The 20700-nt window shown below is 38.2% G+C and overlaps 2 protein-coding genes across 3 annotated transcripts in view; both read right to left on the bottom strand.

Annotated features, from left to right (window-relative positions):
- Positions 1-6004, bottom strand: part of LOC146486914 (MFS-type transporter SLC18B1-like) — a 34331-nt gene extending 28327 nt beyond the window's left edge. For both annotated transcript variants that reach the window (XM_085090516.1, XM_085090525.1), the window contains exons 1-4: positions 5717-6004; positions 2744-2839; positions 1008-1081; positions 268-415 (exon numbers count right to left, since the gene is read on the bottom strand). In XM_085090516.1, the coding sequence (XP_084946642.1) occupies positions 268-415; positions 1008-1081; positions 2744-2839; positions 5717-5884 (486 nt within the window). In that variant the 5' untranslated portion in view covers positions 5885-6004. The remainder of the gene's footprint in view (positions 1-267; positions 416-1007; positions 1082-2743; positions 2840-5716) is intronic.
- A 36-nt stretch (positions 6005-6040) lies between these two features.
- Positions 6041-17928, bottom strand: LOC146486913 (MFS-type transporter SLC18B1-like). Its single transcript, XM_085090538.1, has 7 exons — positions 17760-17928; positions 14864-14959; positions 13084-13157; positions 12340-12487; positions 7775-7843; positions 7001-7088; positions 6041-6498 (listed from the first exon to the last, which is right to left on the bottom strand). Exons 1-7 carry the CDS (start codon positions 17925-17927, stop codon positions 6296-6298), a joined length of 846 nt encoding a protein of 281 aa, XP_084946664.1. The 5' UTR covers position 17928; the 3' UTR covers positions 6041-6295.
- Positions 17929-20700: the final 2772 nt, after the last annotated feature.

The raw sequence follows: 20700 nt of genomic DNA, 5'->3' as shown, positions 1-20700 counted from the left end.
AAAAGGAAAAACTCAAGGCCCTATGACCAGCTGAATTATTAATTCCTATGAAGAACTTTGTGAATTGATTCAAGTTCAAATAACAACCGTCACAAAATAACTTTCATAACAACAACTCATCTATCCAATTTCTTGGCCGAAGTGAGACAATAATTATATAAATGGCCCCTTTATCTGTTAATAAAAATGTGTAGGGAAACTGAGCATGTTATATACAACCACTGAAGAAACTCTGGTCAAGCTGAATAATGAGTGAAAAGTACATACTGTGACTGCTGCCACGTTATTTGGAAACTGCTCTATTGTTATGGACATAGCTGAAGTTTCTGAAGCTGCGCCTCCAATGGCTGAGGTTGTTCTCAACAGAAAGCAAAAAACTACAAACACAGTTTTGTCTGAAATCTTGCCGCAAAATCTGAAAAACAATATATAATAAAATAAACAAACAGATGGATAGATGGACATGCAGACAGTCAGATAAATACCATATTTATACTCAAAAATAGTTTGAAGTTTGGTTGATCATGGCGCTTATTTAAGGCCAACAATATTGTTATGGAGACGTTCTTGCTAAAATGCATGAATACACTGACTCCTACTCTCACGACCAAAATAATAAAAAGAAAGTTTGTAAGGTAGACTTCCTATATTATAAAATTGTTCTAGTGCACCTTACAACAATTAAAACCTCTAAACTCAAGTAAATGAAAATAGCTGAGCCGTAAATTATATTGCCAAAAATTAAATAGGCATATCGATAGATGGACAGAGAAACAGATAAATACCATTGATAATGAAATACCTCCCTAACTTAATTAACGATCACTGAAAACAAAGTTTTTGGAAAAATATTTGGCTGCTACCTGTCTTTCGTTGGTAGCAAGAAGAAAGCATCTGTCGCCATATTTTGGAAACAACAACTATGGTTTACAAGTAGGTTGGTGGGTGGGGAGATTGGTAGTTAGATAGATCTTTAGATAGATGTGACCCTTTCAATTAGAACTCACCCAAACAAGATAAGGGATCCTCCGAGGAGAAAAATTCCTGTTAAAAGCACAATTCGTGAACCATATTTTGGTATCTGCAAAAAGATAAATGGGTTCAAAGTAAAGTATCAGTACACAGTCGATCACATACAGAAACGGCTGTCTGAAAAACTGACCAACAAGGTTATACCTGATTCAACGTGTATAGTTCAGCTATCCAATTGCCCTATTAGGGGTTATATAGCTTGCGACAATAACAGTTTTTGATGCGTTATTTCTCGGAAACAAAGTACAAATCGGGAAAAAATACAGGGCAATGTTTTTTTTAAAATCAAATTTTAGGTCACATCAGATAAATCAGAACAAAATCGAAGACGGCTTAAAATTCAAGATAGGTCGACATAGGTCGGTTATGCTCTCAGCCATTCAATTAAAAGTAATTGAATTATCAGTAGTTAGAACAATTTAAACCTGCAGTGTATAGTAAACATGCCGAAAATCTCATTCTCAGATTGCCTTTCTCTCTCTCACTATTAGCCAACAGAAAGGGAAAGGCCTCTGGGACCAATTTTTTTTTTTTTTTTTTTTTTAAGTTGTCTTGTAAAATAATTAATTGATCGTATAACACATGGCTCTATCTGGACGGTCATTAAACTTAGATTGAAGCCTGATCTGCAAGGAAAGTAATTTAAAATGTCTGAATAATTTTTGTTTGGTTTCATCAACAGAACTGATAAGCTACTTAGGCCATCGTAAAGACTGATTCAAGTGCTGACGATTTGAGCATTAACCCTTTGACAGAGTGGATTCGCTCTGACAAAGGGTTATTGCTAACGCTTAAAACATCAGCACTTCAATCTCTTTATGAAGGCCAAATTACCTTAATTATGACAACTTTGTTGACAAAACCAACATTCGTTTTGACTCCCCACCGCCGAATCACCACACTTTCTTTAGAAACGAACCCCCTTATCCACAGAATAATTTATAGTCTTGTTTGTAGTCTTTTACTTCGTATAAGCATCTATTAATCTTTTGTTTACAAGCTTGCACATCAGTTTTTGAATGAGCACTTGAAGCTGATTGCTCGGCCACCCAATTTGAGAACTGTTAAGAAAGTGTTAACAAACCAAAATGGATTTGTTGTTGGTCTGTCTTTCTCCTGACGCGTTAAGTCATTTTCAAATCTCTGAGCAATTAAACTTGTCATTTTTACTGTAGCTACAGGCCACAATAACTTCCTTCTACCAGCTACTGACACGGTCCTGCCATTAAAAGGAACAAGTTGCTAATTCAAAATTTAAAAATAATATCAATTGAATTAAGGACTTGGAGCATAACTGACCTATAGCACAAAGTCATACTTTATAGCTTGTTTTTGCTATTTTAGCTCAGATTTGCCAAATGTTTTGCACGTGGCCTTAAATTCCTTCATGAGTAAACTTTGCCTGGATGTTTTACCTGCTGCTTTATGCTTCTTGATTTTGTGATAAAAGTGAAAAACTAGCCTGTGATCCTGACAGTTTGTGCTAATGAAAATTAAGTCATGGTGTTTTATTCCAAACAATGCACAAAAAGCCAAACGATCTCACGGCAATGTTCCTTAAATGAATTGAAGACTACATGTAAAAAATTGAGCGAATCTGCCGGAACCAAAACAGCAACAATAACAAAATCAACAACACAAAAAATTTAAAATACACTCTTAATACTTAGCTATGCCTACAATTGTATCATAAAGCCACAAATTTACTTACGAGAGCTCCACAAATTGGAGAAAAGACAAATCCCACAAATGGGTAAGTTCCAAAGAATAATCCCACAACAGTGTCAGACACACCTTTGTCTTTTGCCTTTGGGTTTAAGTAAATAATAAATTAGCTTTCCATGTACCATGTAAATCTAGCTATGCAAATGAATGAGTGAGAGAACAAATAAATGAACAAACAATAATTGCAAGCACATCTATACCTTGAGGAAGAAGGGAATGAAGGAAGGCAGGCAAGCAGGAAGGAAGGAAGGAAGGAAGGAAGGAAGGAAGGAAGGAAGGAAGGAAGGAAGGAAGGAAGGAAGGAAGGAAGGAAGGAAGGAAGGAAGGAAGGAAGGAAGGAAAGAGGGAAGGGATAAGTAGAAGCCAAGCAACTTTTGCTTATTGCAACATGAAAAATTTTTTGCACGCGGAGGTGGTAATACGGGTAACAAATCTTAACTTGCAACGCAGAATTTGTTGCGCGACAAGTTGCAAGAAAATATCACCCGTATTACTTGGCGTTTAAAAACTCGGTGTGATCAATGGAAGAAATTAACCATCGATAACAATCAATAGCAATCAATAATAGTTGCAGGGTACGTATCTTGACCCAAGCTATCAGCTACTCTGAGCCTGAGTGCCAGACGTTGAGCCGAACATTAAAGCTGCTAGCTGTCTTATACTTGTCAAAGAATTCCAGTAGGAGAGGACATGGGAGAGGAGAGTTGCTTTGCCATTCGTTTCCCTAAGTAAACTGAAGTATTTTTAGAGATGGTTGACGAAAAATATATGCAGTTGATACATCATTTAAACCTACGGCCTCTCAATATTGCGGCTTTTTGTATGTAGATCATGTTGTTCTAATGCTAACTAGTGCATTTACATATGAAAACCTCTGAGGTTTGTATCAAAAGAAGGTCAACCCAGCCTCGCTTCCAATCCAAGGCCAGGTCACTAAGCACACAACTGTAAAATGGGAAAATGGAATGGAATACAAAACAGCAAGCAATACTGAGAAATGGAAGCCACTTCTATCGTCGCTGGATCGAGTCACCTGAATCCTACTTTTATCTTATGCATATAACAATATGTTTTCACCTGTAAGGAAAAGCAATTGTATATACAATTAGAAGAAGGCTTGCTAGAAAATCAGTTAATTTAGTGCAATTAGTTTTCTTGTAAAATTAGCATATTGAAAGCCTTTATCTCAGATAACGAAATGCATGTGCATGAATTCACAGAGACAAAAATGCTATCGTAGCACGGTATGCTATTTATTTCAACTTGCTACTACTGTTTGCTAGTTACTAGAAAGGTAATTTTTAATACACTGCGCGAAAATCCTGCTGCTTTGAAGCGATAAATATTTCGAATGTTGAGATCATATTAGCACATTTAAGCCTTGAAGTCAGTTTACCAAATGTGTGTCGTGTACCAGCGTAAAATTATATCATGGAAACCTCACATAAAAATGGAAGTTAACTCCCAGCGGAGAAAAATCTTATTGTTCCTAAACACCAACATGGCCGCCATGATTTAACGTGCAATCAAGTTGAATCTATTCACAGAGATAAAACTAAATAGAAGAAAGATCCTCGCAGTTAGTACGCAACTTAGCAGTTTCGAAAAGAAAGCCTAAAAAAATTCAGCCTGAATTTTTTTATGGCTTTCTTTTCGCAACTGCTTAAATTGCATACTAACTGTATACTAACTTTCTTCTATTTAATTTTTCATCCGCAGTTCCATTATATGATGTTTCATATCTTCATATTCAGAGATAAAACTGCTACCGCATTGTTCATCGCGAATGATTCCGTGTATGTCCTTGTTCGTCAAAAACTGAAACAAAGCCTCTGAACTTGAATTTTGAAACGAACTCAGTCCTTTTTAATCGATAAAGGCAAAGCGATAAAAAAAATGATTTTAGTACAATACAAGCTTAAGTCCTGAGAGTTGTAATCAAGCGAGAAATAACATTACATTATATGACATTACATTATAATATTTTTTATCGGGCATTGCGGCGTATTTTGCGGCTAAAATGAAGAATTTAGCCAATAAGAAAGAAGAAAAATAACGTAGCCAGCCAATCAGAACTGGAAGCCATTCAACTGTTCGCGCCGTTTTCTTGCTTGTTTGACTGGAAGCGCTGCCATATCATCTGAAAAGAAATTGTTTTGAGCTACAAAATCGATGGAAAACCTAACGAAGAAGCAAATTCTCAGTCGCCTAAGCTAGATGATGAGGACTTTAATACAGAAACACTTGGGCGACGGTAGAAATAATGCCTGTAGTAGCTCCACGGCCGGAGGCGAGGTGAGTGTAATTTGTCTTCTTTGGGCGAAACCCGCTCAGTTAAGCAATTACACAATTAATTTTAACTGTCGTAAGTGACTATTTCTTCGCTGTTTACAAAATCCTGTTATTTTCCTTTTAAAAATTTAGAAGCAAAGAGATCCTTTTGACAAATTTTGCGATGTTCTGCCAAAGTTTTAAGGTTTTTGTGACAACGAAGGCTTTTGTACAAAAATAAACGCCGACGCGATTCCGGCAGCATTCACAGAAAATATCGTGATCGCTTACTGTACTGTCTTTTATTCCTTTAGTGAATGCCCTCTGAAATTATATAATAGTAATAGAGTTGATGTTCTTGCGCGTAAATATGTTTAAGATTTTCGTTCGCCCTCTAACTTTGCTTTTATTCAGGCTGGGTTAGAAGCAGTAGAACTTTGGTTATTACTTTGAAAGGAAACTTCAAATATTCTGTCAACATGATGATAATTTCGCGATAAAGAAAAGCTGCATTTATAAAAATGTTAAGAAATTTAAACGAATCAAGTCAAATTGAAACGAAAAAACCACCAAAGCGAAATTTGTGCTGTGTTAGGTATCGAACGCACTCCTGTAATCTGGGATTACTGCTAGTTTAATACTTACAAGTATGAATGGCCATGTTTGATCGAATGAATGTGATGCTTACCTCGCTTGGAAAAAATGGTGTATAAACCGAATATGCTGCCAACACAACAAAGTAGACAAGAAATAAAGAGACTAAAATCAATATCTTGCGAACGGTCCAAGGGGAATGTTCTGTCTCGGACACGTTGACACCTGTTAATGTTGCTCTCCCCAAAATAACACCTTCCATTTCCAATAATATTTCAGGTGACAAGGAGATCACGTCTCAAGGGAAAAATGTCATTGTGATGCAAATGACTGAAATGATGATAGACTGCTGGAATAAATGTGATGATGGAATATGTTAAGCCTGGTGAATAAATGAAAATAATATTATTTAGTAAGTGACACAGGCATACTCGGAAAAAAAATCCGAGTGCTCCTGTCAGGAGTCGAACCTAAGATCCCCCGATTACTAGTTCGGTTGCTCTACCACTGAGCTACATGAGACTCGTGGGAGCTAAGGCCATTTATTTAAACTAGGTTCATGGGACAAACATCCTGCATACTGCTAGGATCGGAATGTCATGTGTGCCATATGCGCAATCTCATCTCAATGTGATGGAATATGTTAAGCCTGGTGAATAAAGAGAATGATTTATTATTCAGTAAGTGACGCAGGCCTACTCGGATTGTTCGGATTGTTATGAGGCCCACCCGAGCGCGAGAGAGTTGGGAAGGAGTTGGAGGAGGACGGACGACTAAGCTGTCCCCAGAGTAGTTCGCGGAATATGGCAGGAATACGTAAGGCTTTGAAAATGGATGTTGATTCTTCATCTGCTGAGTCTTTGTTACTTTTACTATCTAATTATGAACGATAAGACAGCAATCAAGTTACACATAAACACTCAGGATTGAAACACATTTTAATTAACTAATTAATTAATTAATTAATTAAAGAACTCCCGACTCTTTCTTTGGAAAACTATTACATACATCTTGCCCTACAAACAAGCCCATTAAATGTGTTTATCTGACCACAAATACATTTTTTGCACAGTCTGATACTGAACTTGCTGCAGAGTAAATTGGTACCAACTTTATCGGATTGATCAGTCTGCGGAAACGTCAATCTCAAGGTTTTCAACATAACCTGATTCCAATCAATCAGAATATTAATCAGCACTCAGTTTCCGATTATCATGCACCCAAACAATATTTGAATGCATTCTCCAACTGCTAGACAGCCCACTCCCACGGTATTGCCTTCTCCCACATATAAACTATGAGGGGTTTGAGGGAATAAAAGCAAAGTCTTAAAATGTGGGACAAATGACACTGAAAATAATAATTTCTTTGTACAAACCTTTGTCCTTTAAAAGAATCGATATAACTGGCAGGGTAGTCATCAGAGAAGAACCGATAACAAAGAATGGAAGTTTGAAGCCACCAGCCTGATGACAGATATTTCATTTTTGCTGTTAGAAATTGACAATATTTTAAGTCCATATATCGCTGTAGGGATCCCAAAGTAACAATAATGTTGATTAACAGCAGCTGCTTACATGGTTTATGACAATATTTCTTTGAATTTTCATTTAGTTATTATATATTTTTTTATATAGTCATTTTCTGTTTCAAATTTAAAATCTGCCCTTCCTAACCAGGGTCCACAATCAATAGCAATGCTACCTCATGTTGACACTTTAAAAATGTTTATCATCATCATCATCATCATCATCATCATCATCATCATCATCATCATCATCATCATCATCATGGTCATCATTAATTACTTTTGGAATGTACTTGTATTATAACCCTTTTACGGATACATCTATTTCCTAAAAAAAAAATGAGTGACATTTGTTTTTGGATATTTTGAACCTACTCATAAAATTTCTAAGGCAGCTCTTTTAAGACAATTAGCAAGAAACCTGTGCAACTGCCACTGACTTTTATTAAAGACAGCATGAATTGAACAATTTTTCAACCCCCCCCCCCCCCCCCCCTCCACCAAAGACTTAGCAACTCGCAGTTCTTAAAACTCTCGGGCATGGATAAGTTATTTGGAAAAGGTCCTAACGTGATCAGACAATAAATTTTACGACTGAATATTAAGCCAAAACAGTGTACATACCGTGTAGAGAACTCCGCCTAATGCTGGACCAAGAGTGTACCCAATACCGGAGAAGATCTCTGACGCACCCTAATCAGAAAGGGAAAAAAGAGTTAAATTTAACCAAATTTGTAAGAAAAACAATGGCTTAAATAATAAAAGGAAAAACTCTAGGACCAGTGATTTGCTGAATTAATGAATTTATAACAGTTCAAGTAACAATCGTCAAAAATAACTTTTATGACAACAACTCTCCCACTTTTGACGTTACCTATTTCACAGTTTTCATTCCCAGTTCAGTGAAAAGTTTCTCGAAGCAATGCTGAAGCAAAAGCTTCATTAGAATGTCTGCAATCATCTCATTAGCTGCAATTTATTTCATAACGATCGCTCCATTCTGCCCTCCTTCGAGGACGAAGTGGTAGCGTATGTCGATGTGCTTGGCCCTAGCATGTCTCACAGGATTCGTTGCCATTGCAATAGCTCCTTGGTTGTCTTCATGAATGATGGTTGGTCCCATTTGAAGTTCTCTACATCTACGAGTAACCTTCAAAGCCAGATTGCGTCTTGGGTGGCCGCACTGAGGGCTACATACTCCGCCTCTGCTGTTGACAGCGCAAACGTAGCCTGTTTCTTGCTCAGCCAGCTGACTGCTTCTCTCGCCAAAGAAAACAAGTTTCCTTAAGTGGAATGACGGTCATCCGTATCAACCACCCAATCTGCATCTGATTAACCAGTCAGTTCTCCATCAGCCCATTTTTTGTACATCGAACGAACGTATATATGTTCAGCTCTTTTCAGACATCTGAGGATCTTTTTGCTGTAGGAAATGATTTGTGTAGGATTTGCAGAGAACTTCGACACAACTCCCATAGGTTGGGCACTGTCTGGACGAGTTGCTATTGCAGCATAAAGTAGGCTCCCAACAATGTACTGGTACGAGATGGCATTGACGGGTCTGCTGACACCATCTTCCTTTTGAAACTTGACGTTCAAATCAGCAGGTGTAGACACCGGTTTCGTTTCTGTTTGCCCAAAATTCTTGAGCACTTTTTTAATGTACCGCCCTTGACAAATGTTGACGTTCCTGTTTTCTTATCACAAACGATACTGACTCCGACATAGTAATATACAGCTCTCCTATATCCTTCATCTTAAAACTGCAACTTCAGGCTGTCCTTGAATTTTTCCACCACCGAAATGTTTTTCTCTGAAGAAAAACAAACCACAGGCGAAAACGTTTCATCATATTCAGCGCCATATTTCAGAGCGTAACCCTTGGCCACTAGGCGTGTACCTGTCCCCAACGTGTTTCAGTTGAAACACACATTTACATTCAATAGCTTTCTTACCTGGGGGTAAGGCAACCAACTTCCACGTCTTGTTTTCATTCAGCGAATATTGTACTTTGAATATGTCGCGACGTTTCACTCTGTAGCGTGGTCAATTGACATTGCTTCTTCTGTAGTTATGGGATCATTAACCTCGCTTAGATGATAAACGACATGGTGCACGTGGTGAGTTGAAGCGTCTGCTTATTCATGGTAAACATATCCGACAGGTGCTTTTCGTGTTCTTTCAGACCTTCGAGGTTCTTACGGCATGTCTTCTTCTTCTTCTTTTTCTTCTCCTTCTCCTTCTCCTTCTCCTCCTCCTCCTCCTTCTTCTTCCATTCCTCGCCCTTTTGGTCTGATTCTGTTGTCATTGCTTGCCTCTGACCGAAATTGTTCTCAGTAAACTCAACATCTCTTCGGAAATACAGCTTTCGGTTAATCTCATCAAAAAGACTATATCCCTTTGACAATGGTCAATGGTCCATTTATTTCACACTATCTACACAACATTAACCCTTTCCCGCCCGAGGGAAATGCCAAATTTTTCTAAATCCATAACTATGAACTGGGAGACCACATGTGATATACCATTTGAAAGGTACTTTCTGGGGTGTGCTATAAATCACACCAACAGAAATGGAGGAGGTCACATATTAGAGTGAGTCCAAAACGAAAGAAGAAAAACATTAAACATTTTCCTGTTTGTTGTACATATTGGGTATCCCCCTAAACTATAGCTTAATATACAGCTCTCAGTGCATTGCTTGTTGTAATATATCAACTGGACCCTTAACGTACAAAGAAAAAAATTCCAAAAGTTTGAGGGGTGGTAAATCAAGTCTCGTATAGGAGGGGGGCATGATTTTATGCCTTCAATTTGTAGATCTTTCCAAGATCTTTTGTTTTTGCAAATTTCACACAAATTGACCAGATACGGAGCTCATAATTATGTCTTGTGCCATATGGCACTCTTGGGCGGGAAAGGGTTAACATAGAAAAAAAAAGTATTACAACAGATGATTACAAGATAAAATAAATACAGTACAAATTATGAAATGTGTGTGGTGGTCAAAGTAGCAAAGGCATAGCCATACTTCCAAATACTCGTAAGTGGCTCACATCTAGTTTCTTTCCATACTACCGCTCGTAAGGATAGGGCGTAGTCGTCGCTTTGTCACATAAGCAGCTGTGGAGATAGCTTCGACCCAAAAGATGTTTGATAATCCTGCATGCGCGATCATCGAGCGTGCTGACTCGACCAAAGTCCGATTCATTCTTTCTGCTACACCATTCGGTTGGAGTGAGTGTGGTAATGTCTCAACCCATGTCTAATTCCTTTCTCCTTCAGACAGTTCTGGAATTCAGTAGACAAATACTCTCTACCATAGTCCGTTCGTTGGTAGCTGTGGCTTCAAATTCTTTAAATTTATCAAACACTTCTGACTTGTGTTCATAAAGTATACAGTTCAGCACCGAGTGTAATCATCAATAAAGGCAACGTAATACTTCGCTTCAGTAACTTCGATCGGATAAATGCCTGCGCCGCTGCCGTCGCATCGTCTGCAAGGACCTCTGAACCATCTACCAAACCCCACATTCCTCTCGCCATAAGTAAATGTTTCATTTAAAATTTCCAAGTGTTCCACTTACTCCCGTTTAGTTTGTAGATTGGCCACTTCTCCTCCATGTTTCATTTCCACAGCAGACAAAAAGTTGAACTCGTCGTAAATTCAAAGCCCTGCTCAAAAAACCGAACGGTCGCAGGCGTTGTTCAACTCAAGCATATCTTAACTGAAGCAGACAACGTCGTCCTGAGCCCGTAGGTCTGTTGATTCTACAGCGCTGAACAACGGGTTTCGACAAAACGCTGACCCCCGGGTCAGCTGACCCCCTACTGACCCCCAACTGACCCCCTAACTGACCCCCTCAAAAAATCTCAGGGAAAAACAAAAAATCTTAAATTAAAGTTCTAAAGTTAACCTGCAAGACGAAACAGCGCAAATGTCGAGTGAGTTACCACTCAATTTAACGTTTGACTGTTGACTGTTGTCACGAAACAACATCTGGAAACAATTCCCACGGTAAAATACAGCAGAAATAGATTCCAGTTCGCTATTCCCGCGCTGACGGATTCCCTCGCTGGCGATGTCGGGTGAGTGGTTTATTTTGATTGATTTATTTATTTTTGAAAATTTCGTCCTAAATTTGCTTCCGTTCTAATCTTACATAGGTCATCTTTAGCTTGTTTAATCACTGTTTTGTCGTATTAGAAATGGTTTATGACAAAAAACCTCACAAAATTACCCGACGCATTTTCCTGAGATCGTGTGTTACAGCTGTAACGACGGATTGTTTGACCTTGTTGTACATTTGTCCGACTGCCACAGTTCGCCTGCCCTCCTTGTAATGCAATTAAGAAACGAAAACAATTCGCTCCTGTCAGAAAATTTACTCTCGAACATCAGTTTCGATCATCAGCTTTTGAAGCTTACTGAAGTTTTTTTTAAAAGTTTCCTAGTGGAACTGGGATTTTGTTTCGAACAGACGCTTGATTCTTTGTTTGCAATTCAAAAATCTTCTGTCTAGCGGCGATTTTGGCTACTTGAATGGTTGTCAACTTCATGATGATATTATGAAGCCCTTTCAAACTATTTTGGTCACAAAGAGAACTGAGTGCATCGGAACGTTGGTTTTATATGCTGAGAAACAGGTGTATCCGTTCCTCATGATTTGTGTTCCATTTCATTGTCTTGGAAAATTTCAGGTTGGTTTATAACTTTAATTTAACATTTTTTTGTTTTTCCCTGAGAATTTTTGAGGGGGTCAGTTAGGGGGTCAGTAGGGGGTCAGCTGACCCGGGGGTCAGCGTTTTGTCGAAACCCCTGAACAACTTTTATTTCGCTCTCTCCGGCGGTTACACTAGAGCAAAGAAAAGGAAAAATGACCGATTTAAATGTAAATTTGATAAAGAACAATTGCTTAAATAACGAAAGGAAAAACTCAAGGCCCTATGGTCAGCTGAATTATTAATTCCTATGAAGAACTTTGTGAATTGATTCAAGTTCAAATAACAACCGTCACAAAATAACTTTCATAACAACAACTCATCTATCCAATTTCTTGGCCGAAGTGAGACAATAATTATATAAATGGCCCCTTTATCTGTTAATAAAAATGTGTAGGGGAAACTGAGCATGTTATATACAACCAAGAAACTCTGGTCAAGCTGAATAATGAGTGAAAAGTACATACTGTGACTGCTGCCACGTTATTTGGAAACTGCTCTATTACTATGGACATAGCTGAAGTTTCTGAAGCTGCGCCTCCAATGGCAGAGGTTGTTCTTAACAGAAAGCAGAAAACTACAAACACAGTTTTGTCTGAAATCTTGCCGCAAAATCTGAAAAACAATATATAATAAAATAAACAAACAGATGGATAGATGGACATGCAGACAGTCAGATAAATACCATATTTATACTCAAAAATAGTTTGAAGTTTGGTTGATCATGGCGCTTATTTAAGGCCAATAATATTGTTCTGGAGACGTTCTTGCTAAAATGCATGAATACACTGACTCCTACTCTCATGACCAAAATAATAAAAAGAAAGTTTGTAAGGTAGACTTTTTATATTATAAAATTGTTCTAGTGCACCTTACAACAATTAAAACAGCTAAACTCAAGTGAATGAAAATAGCTGAACCATCAATTGCCAAAAATAAATAGGCATATGGATAGATGGACAGAGAAACAGATAAATACCATTTACAATGAAATACCTCCCTAACTTAATAAACAATCACTGAAAACAAAGTTTTTGGACAAATATTTGGCTGCTACTTGTCTTTCGCTGGTAGCAAGAAGAAAGCATCTGTCGCCATATTTTGGAAACAACAACAACAACTCTGGTTTACAAGTAGGTTGGTGGGTGGGTGGGGAGATTGGTAGTTAGATAGATCTTTAGATAGATGTGACCCTTTCAATTAGAACTCACCCAAACAAGATAAGGGATCCTCCAAGGAGAAAAATTCCTGTTAAAAGCACAATTCGTGAACCATATTTTGGTATCTGCAAAAAGATAAATGGGTTCAAAGTAAAGTATCAGTTACACAGTCGATCACATAAAGAATACAGATCTTTTCAGTACTGGTAAGCTATCTACAGAAACTGCTGTCTGAAAAACTGACCAACAAGGTTATACCTGATTCAACGCGTATAGTTCAGCTATCCAATTGGCCTATTAGGGGTTATATAGCTTGCGAAAATAACAGTTTTTGATACGTTATTTCTCGGAAACAAAGTACAAATCGGGAAAAAATACAGGGCAATGTTTTTTTTAAAATCAAATTTTAGGTCACATCAGATAAATCAGAACAAAATCGAAAACGGCTTAAAATTCAAGATAGGTCGACATAGGTCGGTTATGCTCTCAGCCATTCAATTAAAAGTAATTGAACTATCAGTAGTTAGAACAATTTAAACCTACAGTGTATAGTAAACATGTCGAAAATCTCATTCTCAGATTGCCTTTCTCTCTTTCACTATTAGCCAACAGAAAGGGAAAGGCCTCTGGGACCAATTTTTTTTTTTTTTTAAAGTTGTCTTGTAAAATAATTAATTGATCGTATAACACATGGCTCTATCTGGACGGTCATTAAACTTAGATTGAAGCCTGATCTGCAAGGAAAGTAATTTAAAATGTCTGAATAATTTTTGTTTGGTTTCATCAACAGAATTGATAGGCTACTTTGGCCATCGTAAAGACTGATTCAAGTGCTGACCATTTGAGCATTAACCCTTTGACAGAGTGGATTCGCTCTGACAAAGGGTTATTGCTAACGTTCAAAACATCAGCACTTCAATCTCTTTATGAAGGCCAAATTAATTATCACAACTCTGTTGACAAAACCAATATTCACTTTGTGACCCCCCACCGCTGAATCACCACACTTTCTTTAGAAACGAACCCCCTTATCCACAGAATAATTTATAGCCTTGTTTGTAGTCTTTTACTTCGTCTAAGCATCTATTAATCTTTTGTTTACAAAGCACACTCTAGCTTGCACATCAGTTTTTGAATGAGCACTTGAAGCTGATTGCTCGGCCACCCAATTTGAGAACTGTTAGGAAAGTGCTAGCAAACCAAAATGGATTTGTTGTTGGTCTGTCTTTCTCCTGGCGCGTTAAGTCATTTTCAAATCTCTGAGCAATTAAACTTGTCATTTTTACTGTAGCTACAGGCCACAATAACTTCCTTCTACCAGCTACTGACACGGTCCTGCCATTAAAAGGAACAAGTTGCTAATTCAAAATTTTAAAAATAACATCAATTGAATGACGGACTTGGAGCATAACTGACCTATAGCACAAAGTCATACTTTATAGCTTGTTTTTGCTATTTTAGCTCAGATTTGCCAAATGTTTTGTGCGTGGCCTTAAATTCCTTCATGATTAAACTTTGCCTGGACGTTTTACCTGCTGCTTTATGCTTCCTGATTTTGTGATGAAAGTGTCGGAAAACTAGCCTGTAATTTTGACAGTTTTTGCTAATGAAAATTAAGTCATGGTGTTTTACTCCAAACAATGCACAAAAAGCGAAACGATCTCACGGCAATGTTCCTTAAATGAATTGAAGCCTACATGTAAAAAATTTAGCGAATCTGTTGGAACCAAAAAAGCAACAATAACAAAATCAACAACACAAAAAATTTAAAATGCACTCTTAATACTTAGCTATGCCTACAATTGTATCATAAAGCCACAAATTTACTTACGAGAGCTCCACAAATTGGAGAAAAGGCAAATCCCACAAATGGGTAAGTTCCAAAGATTAATCCCACAACAGTGTCAGACACACCTTTGTCTTTTGCCTTTGGGTTTAAGTAAATAATAATTTAGCTATCCATGTACCATGTAAAATCTAGCTATGCAAATGAATGAGTGAGAGAACAAATAAATGAACAAACAATAATTGCAAGCACATCTATACCTTGAGGAAGAAGGGAATGAAGGAAGGCAGGCAAGCAGGAAGGAAGGAAGGAAGGAAGGAAGGAAGGAAGGAAGGAAGGAAGGAAGGAAGGAAGGAAGGAAGGAAGGAAGGAAGGAAGGAAGGAAGGAAGGAAGGAAGGAAGGAAGGAAGGAAGGAAGGAAGGAAAGAGGGAAGGGATAAGTAGAAGCCAAGCAACTTCTACTTATTGCAACATGAAAATTTTTTTGCACGCGGAGGTGGTAATACGGATAACAAATCCTAACTTGCAACGCAGAATTTGTTGCGCGACAAGTTGCAAGAAAATATCGCCCGTATTACTTGGCGTTTAAAAACCAGGTGTGATCAATGGAAAAAATTAATCATCGATAACAATCAATGGCAATCAATAATAGTTGCAGGGTACGTATTTTGACCCAAGCTACCAGCTACCCTGAGCCTGAGTGCCAGACGTTGAGCCGAACATTAAAGCCGCCAGCTGTCTTATACTTGTCAAAGAATTCCAGTAGGACAGGACATGCGAGAGGAGAGCTGCTTTGCCATTCGTTTCCCTAAGTAAACTGAAGTATTTTTTAGAGATGGTTGACGAAAAATATATGCAGTTGATACATCATTTAAAACTACGGTCTCTCAATATTACGGCTTTTCGTATGTAGATCATGTTGTTCTAATGCTAACTAGTGCATTTACATATGAAAACCTCTGAGGTTTGTATCAAAAGAAGGTCAACCCCAGCCTCGCTTCCAATCCAAGGCAAGGTCACTATTGGAATACAAAACAGCAAGCAATACTGAGAAATGGAAGCCACTTCTATCGTCGCTGGATCGAGTCTCCTGAATCCTACTTTTATCTTATGCATATAACAATATGTTTTCACCTGTAAGGAAAAACAATTGAATATACCATTAGAAGAAGGCTTGCTAGAAATTCAGTTTATTTAGTGCAATTAGTTTTCTTGTAAAATTAGCGTATTGAAAGCCTTTATCTCAGATAACGAAATGCGTATGCATGAATTCACAGAGACAAAAATGCTATCGTAGCACGGTATGCTATTTATTTCAACTTGCTACTACTGTTTGCTAGTTACTAGAAAGGTAATTTTTAATACACTGCGCGAAAATCCCGCTGCTTTGAAGCGATAAATATTTCGAATGTTGAGATCATATTAGCACATTTAAGCCTTGAAGTCAGTTAACCAAATGTGTGTCGTGTACCAGCATAAAATTATATCATGGAAACCTCTCATAAAAATATAAGTTAACTCCCAGCGGAGAAAAATCTTATTGTTCCTAAACACCAACATGGCCGCCATGATTTAACGTGCAATAAAGTTGAATCTATTCACAGAGATAAAACTAAATAGAAGAAAGATCCTCGCAGTTAGTACGCAACTTAAGCAGTTTCGAAAAGAAAGCCTATAAAAATTCAGGCTATTTAATCTTTCATCCGCAGTTCAAATATATGATGTTTCATATATTCATATTCAGAGATAAAACTGCTACCGTATTGTTCATCGCGAATGATTCCGTGTATGTCCTTGTTCGTCGAAAACTGAAACAAAGCCTCTGAACTTGAATTTTGAAACGAACACGGTCCTTTTTTATCGATAAAGGCAAAGCGATAAAAAAAATGATTTTAGTACAATACAAGCTTAAGTCCTGAGAGTTGTAATCAAGCGAGAAATAACATTACATTATATGACATTACATTATAATATTTTTTATCGGGCATTGCGGCGTATTTTGCGGTTAAAATGAAGAATTTATTGAGACAAAAAGAAAGAAGAAAAATAACGTAGCCAGCCAATCAGAACTGGAAGCCATTCAAATGTTCGCGCCGTTTTCTTGCTTGTTTGACTGGAACCGCTGCCATATCATCTGAAAAGAAATTGTTTTGAGCTACAAAATCGATGGAAAACCTAACGAAGAAGCAAATTCTCAGTCGCCTGAGCTAGATGATGAGGACTTTAATACAGAAACACGTGGGCGACGGTAGAAATAATGCCTGTAGTAGCTCCACGGTGAGTGTAATTTGTCTTCTTTGGGCGAAACCCGCTCAGTTAAGCAATTGCACAATTAATTTTAACTGTCGTAAGTGACTATTTCTTCGCTATTTACAAAATCCTGTTATTTTCCTTTTAAAAATTTAGAAGCAAAGAGATCCTTTTGACAAATTTTGCGATGTTCTGCCAAAGTTTTAAGGTTTTTGTGACAACGAAGGCTTTTGTACAAAAATAAACGCCGACGCGATTCCGGCAGCATTCACAGAAAATATCGTGATCGCTTACTGTACTGTCTTTTATTCCTTTAGTGAATGCCCTCTGAAATTATATAATAGTAATAGAGTTGATGTTCTTGCGCGTAAATATGTTTAAGATTTTCGTTCGCCCTCTAACTTTGCTTTTATTCAGGCTGGGTTAGAAGCAGTAGAACTTTGGTTATTACTTTGAAAGGAAACTTCAAATATTCTGTCAACATGATGATAATTTCGCGATAAAGAAAAGCTGCATTTATAAAAATGTTAAGAAATTTAAACGAATCAAGTCAAATTGAAACGAAAAAACCACCAAAGCGAAATTTGTGCTGTGTTAGGTATCGAACGCACTCCTGTGATCTGGGATTACTGCTAGTTTAATACTTACAAGTATGAATGGCCATGTTTGATCGAATGAATGTGATGCTTACCTCGCTTGGAAAAAATGGTGTATAAACCGAATATGCTGCCAACACAACAAAGTAGACAAGAAATAAAGAGACTAAAATCAATATCTTGCGAACGGTCCAAGGGGAATGTTCTGTCTCAGACACGTTGACACCTGTTAATGTTGCTCTCCCCAAAATAACACCTTCCATTTCCAATAATATTTCAGGTGACAAGGAGATCACGTCTCAAGGGAAAAATGTCATTGTGATGCAAATGACTGAAATGATGATAGACTGCTGGAATAAATGTGATGATGGAATATGTTAAGCCTGGTGAATAAATGAAAATAATATTATTTAGTAAGTGACACAGGCATACTCGGAAAAAAAATCCGAGTGCTCCTGTCAGGAGTCGAACCTAAGATCCCCCGATTACTAGTTCGGTTGCTCTACCACTGAGCTACATGAGACTCGTGGGAGCTAAGGCCATTTATTTAAACTAGGTTCATGGGACAAACATCCTGCATACTGCTAGGATCGGAATGTCATGTGTGCCATATGCGCAATCTCATCTCAATGTGATGGAATATGTTAAGCCTGGTGAATAAAGAGAATGATTTATTATTCAGTAAGTGACGCAGGCCTACTCGGATTGTTCGGATTGTTATGAGGCCCACCCGAGCGCGAGAGAGTTGGGAAGGAGTTGGAGGAGGACGGACGACTAAGCTGTCCCCAGAGTAGTTCGCGGAGTGCCCACCACGATTACAAGTGAGGCCTAGTTCAGAGGTCGTGCTTCTGTCGTTCCGAACTTAATTCAATAATTAAATTCGGCAAGAGCATTGCAGAAGCACGGCGTCTGAATCAAAGTTTTGAAATTAAGTTCGGCAAAGCAATTAAGTTCGACAAACTCTGCCGTGCCACATGGCTGTGGCACGGCAGTGATTCAAACGTCGTGCTTCTGCTGTGCCGAACTAAATTCATAAATTATATAAATGTGTTTTCGATCCCGTGGGTAGAACTATGCTCCACGGAGCCGATGCGCAATGAATGTGTTTTCAAAAACATGGTAGCTTGGGGAAAATAGCTGCAGGACCTTTCCGCTGTTTTAGATCAGGATCACGAAGAATTATCCAACGAAGAAACTTCGATTGATAGCAGTATTCCACTGGCAGGCTATGCAGATCACAGTGACCAAAGAGGCAAACAAAGATGGATGGGCAATCAGTAGAAAGTCTTCGGTGGGAAACGGTAGGGCAAGGAAGAAAGCTGGAAGAAAGTCGTCATGGATAAAAACCGATAAACCGTAGGCCCCGTCTCACAAACCGAGTTTGTAAATAACTTTGTGGGTCATTAAAGAACCCACTCACTGTTCACCGCAAAGAGTATAGGGGACGTAGTTCCCGGTGTTGTGGTCTGGTCTTTGTGCGTATATTCTAATGGTTGGGTAGGAAAATACTCGGAGATATTAGCTGCATTAAGCTACTCTAAAATCCAAGGGTAAATAAAGATTGATGATGATGATGATGATGATGATGATGATGATGATGATGATGATGATGATGATGATGATGATGATGATGATAATGATAATGATGGAAAGAAGAAGAAGTTGCCGATATGGTAGATATTGTGTGCAACAGCGATTACCACAAAAAAAAGATTTTATTTACAACTCCAAAAACTCCAAAAACAACGATGTATACAGTAAGCTACAGAAAGATTTACAGGCACGCTTGGATTCACGTGGTCAAGAGCTTCAATTCACCGTAGAGCAAGTGAGAAACAAGTTAAAGAAGCTGATAAGCGAATGCAAAACAGTGGCCCTCACCATAAAGACCGCTTCAGTTGTTGACCACTTCCAAGAAAACAAGAACTATGGATCGTGGTTCCCCATGTTGTTTCTCTTGTTAAAACTCGGGATTCTTGTCAGCGCGAGCGAGCAGTGGAACCATCGAGTGGCAGCAGTGAAGAAGTATACAAACGGTCCGGTGCAGGAAGTCCAGCAGAAAGTGTAGGAGAGAGTGAAGGAAGCATGGATAAAGGATCATCAGATGACAAGAAGCTTTTTGTCCCAGTCAAACATCGAGCGAAAAAAAGAAAACATGCTGCCTCAAGTGCTGTGGAATGTATGGAGAAGTTGTTAGAGAGAGACCCAACCAAAGAGCTCCTCGAATTTTATCGTGAAGAAAACGAAACAGTCGGAAGGCCCGAACTGTAACTCATGCAAATGATTATGTCAGTTCAACAACCAACCGAAAATGTTCAGCCTTCAACTCAAGTTGGCTCCCTGCAGCGTGGTTACACGGCTGTGCCGCCGCAGCATGCTTATTGATACATGGAGAGGGGAGACATGCATCAGGTGCAAGGCATAACTGAAACTGAATAATTCTCCAACTTTCTTTAGCCTCTGACTTTGAGTTTTTGTCATATTTTTTATGTTGTAGGAAATATTTCCCAAGTTGGTACCCAGTAAGCTGAAAAAATTCTACAATACATTATGCAGTTTAGAGTCCTTTGCTTTTGAATATCCTTTCAGTCAATACTTCAAATTCTGTTGAGTTAGCCATTGATTTCATGAGGTACTTGTAAGTCAGAGAGATTATGGTACTGAGCGTGTGAAATGATCATAAACTGTTAGAGATTATGTTTCCCGGAACTTCCTGGTATGAGATTGTGGTCCTATGTTCAGTTGAAAACTCAGCTTGGATACTAATGGAGTTTTAAATATCAAAACATATTTCATTCCATATTTGACCGCTACGTTCTCGCTCGTTGTTATTGGAGAGCTTTAACCCGGTGACACACCTGGCGATTTTATTCACCGATCGCGGCGAATTTGATAGCCAGCGAAAATCACAAGCAATTTTCGCCACAGATTGATGTGGAATTGTGTTATAGTTATCCATCACTGCAATTCACCAAAACAAACAAAACGGTGCCGTTCATTGCACATTTGACCGCTACGTTCTCGCTCGTTGTTATT

The sequence above is a fragment of the Pavona decussata genome, unplaced genomic scaffold (assembly GCF_977016875.1).
Source record: "Pavona decussata unplaced genomic scaffold, jaPavDecu1.1 SCAFFOLD_19, whole genome shotgun sequence".
NCBI lineage: Eukaryota > Metazoa > Cnidaria > Anthozoa > Scleractinia > Agariciidae > Pavona > Pavona decussata.
This window is presented reverse-complemented; position numbering and strand designations above follow the sequence as displayed.